We start from the raw sequence: 5901 nt of genomic DNA, 5'->3' as shown, positions 1-5901 counted from the left end.
GGCGTCGCCGACGTTCCGCGGTCCTCGCCGGGCTCGTCGCGCTCGCCGGCCGCATGGGGCAACGACACGGCTCGCCTCGAGGCCCAGCCACACGGCCACTGGTCGCGGCGTCGAGGTGATCGCCCGGCATTGCCATCTCCCCTTTTGGCGGGCTCGGGAAGCCCGAGGCTCCGCCCCCCGGCGCACCCCAACCGCAGCCGCAGAGGCGGGCGCAGCGCTCCCATTGGCGGAGCCACCCGCGCTGACCCCGCCCACCCCCGGCCCCGACGCGAGCACGTTGAGTGGCGGGGCCAGCCGAAGAACTCTCTAGAGCGAGGAGCGGCTCCAGGGGTCGGGTGGCAGAGCCGGGGCGCCCGCTTCGGGGGGTCCCCGAGAGGCTGCTGGGTTGGGTACGCGGCCCGCCGCCACGGGGGGAAGGGGGTGGGTGGGCTGAGAGCAGCTCGGCGGCGAGGCCGGCCCGCCGCCCCTTCCCCCCCACCCCCTCCCCCGGCGACCTTGGAATCCGAACCTTCCCGGAGCGGCTCGGGCCGCGCGATGGCGACTGCGGCGGAGACCAAGGCCTCTCAGCGGAGCAACGCGGGCGGGCCGGGCGGCGGCGGCGGCGGCGGCGACGACGAGATGAAGCAGTCGTTTCCGGAGCTGGAGCCGTCCCCACAAAATGGCGGCGGCGGCGGCCGCCTCAGCATCGCGGAGCTCGGCGGAGCGGCGGGGCCTGAGGAGACCGCGGCCGCGGCCGGGGCCAGCCCGGGCCTCGGCCACGAGCAGCCTCAAGGCGCCTCCGAGGCGGGCGCGGCGCCTCCGCCCAAAGGCCCGGAAGAGCCCGAAAGACCCGTTAGGAGGAGTTTTCAGATCCCCAGGAAGAGCAGAGAAAAGAAAGGTGGTGCCTCCCTTCCTCCCCAACCCCTGTCTCTCCTCCTCGCCCTCTCTTCTTCCCTCCCTCCCCCCTCCATCTTTTCATTAGAACCTCGCTCTCGGCGCCGCTTCCCCGCACCCACCCGAGGCACGTAAACACGCAGGCGGCGCCGCCCCTCTCCGCGGACTCCACGGCCGCGCGGCGGCGGCGGCGCTCGGCGCGAGAGGAGAGGCAAGCGGGAGAACCACGCTCCCCTGCTCCCCCTCGCCCCGTGGAAGTCGGAAGGCGCCCAGCTCGGAAGCTGGTCCAGGAGGCTGCGGCTCCCCGAGAGGAAAGAGGGTGCGCGGCGCCCCTCCCTCCCAGCGCCCCGAAAGCCGAGGAGCGGATGTACCCTAAGGATGCTTCTGAGAAGTCTCGCGCGGGAGAGAGCCCGTGGCCACGGATTCTGGGGCCTTCTCCAAAGCCACCGCCTTCTGAGGATCGCCAGCGCTTCTCCCTACGGAAATCCTCCAGCTTTACGTGTCTACTTGAAATTGGCTTGATGTCAGCGTCTGCCCCTTGTTTAGCAATCGCCTTTAGATGTGATCCATGCACTGCTCTTTGCCATCACACTTCATTTCCATGCAGAGTTTTTTTGTTTTTGTTCTCCCTTCTTCTCCTCCTTGATCTGGAAGCATCAGATTCGATAGGTCTTGCTCTTTTTTTTTTTTTTTAAGGCCAAGCTCAGTATGTCTTGTCTTGCATTGGGCAAGGACGGGAAGGTAGGTTCTTGGTGCAGTAATCTCCCAATGGGAAAACATGGAAAGGTTAGTTTATGCCCAAGAGTCGCCCTCGATCTTGTAGATGAGAACTTTAGGTTAAAAACCAAAATAATAAAGCCCAGTTTGGTTCTGGGAGCCAGTATGGGAATAGTTCTATTGGAAATACACTTACCTTTTTTTTTAAACTTTATGCCATAGTAAGAATCCTAAGGAAGATCAAAGTTAGTATAGTTTTACACTATTTTTGACTATCCAGTGATTTGTTTGATTTCTGGATTTAGTCCACCTAGCCTTTTTCTGCTTTCCACTTTGTTCAGTTTTTCGTGGTTTACTTAAATAATTGAAATTTTTTTGCTTGCAGCTAGAGTCTTAGTAAATCTTGAGAGAAGCTCTCGTGCTTCCTTTCAATCAGTGAGTTCTATTTACCACAGATAGATTGTTTGATACTTCCTTGATTTAGTAATCTACAAACAAAGGCAAATTTAATTTCTGTTTGGCGGACACAGCCATGGACAGCCTTGATGTGAGAAACTATATAAAGATGAGATTACCTTTTATGCACAAGCATGAGTAGTGTTTCTAGGTGTATGTTTTGAGTTGATGTTATTTTCGGGATCAAGAGTATACTTGTAAAGGTCAAAATTGGCAATGCTGGTTTATCTACTTCAGATGTGATACCTTTTGAGGAAAGTTAGATGCCCATATTTTCATTTGGTATCGTATAGGATATTGGACCTACCTTCGGATGGGCACTGGTTATGAGGTAGGAGATTGACCTTTTATTAAAGCCTAATAAAATTTTGAAATCTCTCTTCTTTCCTCCTTTCTCTCATTTTCTTTCCCCTTCTTTTCCTTTGGGCCACACCAGTCGTACTCACGGATAACTCCCAATTCTGTGCTGGGTAGACCATGCGGTGCCAGGGATCAAATCTAGGTCTTCAGCATGCAAAACATGCTCCCGCCGGTTGAGCTATCTCTCCAGCCCTAAGTCTATGTTTTTGAAGGTTTTAAGTAGCCAGGAGTATAATTTATGGCCTATCATAAACCTTTTCACTTGCAATAACACCTATAATTGACCTCAAAACCCTCATAGTTCAGTCTGAAAGGGATGGCACTAGGAAATGTCAGATGGCATTGTATGTGTGTTAATTAGGTGTATCCGGACATTACTGTAAAATCGACTGAAATTGAACATACTTAAAGTGGTTCTAATTAGGGGATTAGGAAATATAAAACCTAGTTGTTTTTCCTCCTGAGTCTGACACTCCTTGGGGAAAATTTATTTTTCCCATTATTACTTGAGACAAAAGCTTTCTCTAGTCAGGGAAGTTATAGCAAGGAAAATTTAACAGTCTGGGATATTTTTTTATGTTCAGCGAAATAAATCATTGATTGTTTATTCATTAAGAAGTGACATTTAAATAGTGCTCTAAAGATTTTAATAGAACTTTTTTAAAAAAATAGGCAGCTACTTTGCCATTATGGACTTTGCCCATATCCAAGCTGAATGATGGTAGTGCTTGGTGACAGAATCCAGTGAAAAAAGAAGCCAGTATTTTTTAAAAAAAAATGCGCTCTCAGAAGCAGTGCATTTGGTACTATTAGTTTTATAGCAGTATTATCTCCTCTAAAAAAGTTATCACAGTATAGGTTTTGATTAGGAATTCTAGTCCTGAGTCACATCATGAATTTTGAACACTTTCAGTAGACCCGTCTGAACTTAGTATCAAAGATTGTTGTAGTTATTTAAAAAGTATTGCAATTCTTTGCTTGTGACTATTCTTTTCTAGGCAAATTCAAGGTTAGGGCTTGAAATTTATTGGTATCTTGGAAATGTTTTGAAAGTAGACTCTGATACAAAATTTGTTTTTCTTGGTCTTAAGAGTAACATGGCATTCCAGATACTACGGTACTGATTAGGCAATAATGGCACTCTGTAGTGCTTGATAAGTTGTAGACATTTTCGACAGTTTACACGTACTAACAATTTTGAACATCTTACATGGTAGATGCTATTTCCATTTTATAGACGAGGAAACTAGTACCTAGAGGTTAAATAACTTGCCCAAGGTCACACTACTAAATTATGGAGTTCATTAAATGTGAATTTAGTTGATGAGTATTTACTACTACTCACTGTTAACAAGACTTTGTTTTTTAGAATACAAGGATTTTAGTTTTTATTTGATATCCATAAAAGGAAAGTTTAATTTTATGTTGGGGGTGGGGCTTGGGCCACACCCACAGTGATCAGGGCACTTGGCTGTGCTCTTGAAATGTGGGGCCAGGAATCGAACTGGGGTCAACCACTTGCAAGGCAAGTGGCCTAATCTGTATCTACAGTCCTACTGAGTTTTTAATCTTTGTTGGATTTAGAAGTATTTAGTATATCTAGCCCTGTAGAATTTGAGTTTCAAAAATGATACTCAAATATTACAAAGTTAGGACATAAAACAGTACTGACAACTTTTAATTTTATTTTTTTTCTTTTTTCTTTTTCTTTTTCGGGTCATACCCGGTGATGCTCAAAGGTAATCCCTTGCTCTGCACTCAGGAATTACTCCTTGTGGTGCTCGGGGGACCATATGTGGTGCCAGGGATCAAACCCTGGTGGTTTATATGGAAGGCAAGCGCTCTTCCTGCTGTACTTTTGCTCTGGCCACACCGACAGTGTTTATTGACAGTAAAATTTTACTCTTCTCATGTATTGGATGGACCAACATTTTTAGTAGTGATGATATTTTTAAATTGAACCAAACTGCAATTGCATTTTGTCATCAGATGTTTCACTATACTTTTGCTCTAAAACTCAAGTCATAAAGACTAAAATGGGTGATAGAATTTGATGAAAACTTTTTTCCTTCAAAGTTATTGGGAAATGAAATATTGAGATTTACTTTCTGTAAATTGGCTATTGTAGGACACAAGGGAATCTCACAGATTATCTGCTTTCATATATCTTTTATACATACTGTTCCAGGCCAGGAAAATTAAGAGCTCTCCAACATCCATCTTTCCCTATAATCTTTGTAGGTGTGACATAATTTTTTGAAAATTTAGTGGGGGCATTCTCCTCAAATATGCATGATGTTTCTAAGTAACATAGAGACTCATAAATTAGGAAAAACCAGGTCTTGAAAGTGTGAGCAGAATCCACTCATCCATATCAAACATTTAATTGATGCAATTAAGTTCTAAGTAGTGGAAGTAAAATTTTCCTTGACCACTTCTGTAGTACCACAAAAGCCAACAGTTCAATATTTGTTCTTCATTCTAGATCTTTTCCAGCAGCATATTCCTTCCTAATTCTACACCATGTTCAACCTTGATTTGGAGATGGAATGACCATTCCTAGTGTATTATGTCTGTAGCAATTTTATTAGAAGAATTGATTTTTAAAACAGCTTAAGTAAATTACTCTGAGGAACCAATGGAAATTTGTTGTAATCATTAGTACTGAGATGAAATTAGTATTGCAAATCATATGTGGTTTTCAATCTCATTACTTATTCCCCTTTTTTTATAATTTATTTTAAATTAGAATATATTTTATATTGCTTTGGTGAGTGATTCGTCTTTCAAAAGTTTCTTATTTTTACCTTTATGTATATATGATTATTTGCATATACACATTTTAATACAAAGAGGCGTTACCCACTAAATTGTTGAAAATGAGGAAATGTTTCTTTGATTAAGGAACAATACTATTTGATGAGAGAAATTTGTGTTCCAGTTTGTGTGTTCCAGTTGCATAATATGCTACCAGTAATAAAAGTATTTTGTGATGGAATAGACTACTAATGAGGAGACCTGAATTCCAGTTCTAATTCTGTGAAATAATGGCCTCATTAGAACTATAAATCTTCCAAGTTCTATCTAAATCTTCAATTTTATAAGTTATAATCAATTTTATTAGTGATAACTTAGGAATTATCAGTAACCAACTCAACTATCTATCTGAAATATTTTTCAAAATTCTGTAAATAAGGAAAAATTATATTTTAATATGTGACGGATTGTTATAACCCTAATAAAGTCTTCATTTTATGGCCCTGATAAATTGAGAGAAAAGAATTGAGAAAACATGTGAATGCATCTAGTACAGCCTTAGATGTTAAATTTTTTGTTCTTTCTTAGCTAATCTTCAGTGACTAACTGTTCTTCATGATTTCCTTGTTTAAAATAAGAGTATTTTTTCCCCATTACTTAGAATGGTATTTTTCAGCTCTTAGGCATATAGTTACATATTTTTCTTTTGTTTAAAGTTCTTAAGATTTTGAGTCAGAA

General features: G+C 43.4%; 1 protein-coding gene across 4 annotated transcripts in view; it reads left to right on the top strand.

Moving 5' to 3' along the window:
- The first annotated feature begins 484 nt into the window (after positions 1-484).
- Positions 485-5901, top strand: part of TASOR (transcription activation suppressor) — a 61181-nt gene continuing 55764 nt past the window's right edge. For all 4 annotated transcript variants that reach the window (XM_056129828.1, XM_056129827.1, XM_056129830.1 and 1 more), the window contains exon 1: positions 485-877. In XM_056129828.1, coding sequence (XP_055985803.1) covers positions 535-877 — 343 coding nt within the window. In that variant the 5' untranslated portion in view covers positions 485-534. The remainder of the gene's footprint in view (positions 878-5901) is intronic.

Source organism: Sorex fumeus, unplaced genomic scaffold (assembly GCF_029834395.1).
Source record: "Sorex fumeus unplaced genomic scaffold, SorFum_2.1 ptg000072l, whole genome shotgun sequence".
In the NCBI taxonomy this organism is placed as follows: domain Eukaryota; kingdom Metazoa; phylum Chordata; class Mammalia; order Eulipotyphla; family Soricidae; genus Sorex; species Sorex fumeus.
The sequence above is the reverse complement of the archived record's forward strand: the minus strand, read 5'-3'. Positions and strand labels throughout refer to the sequence as shown.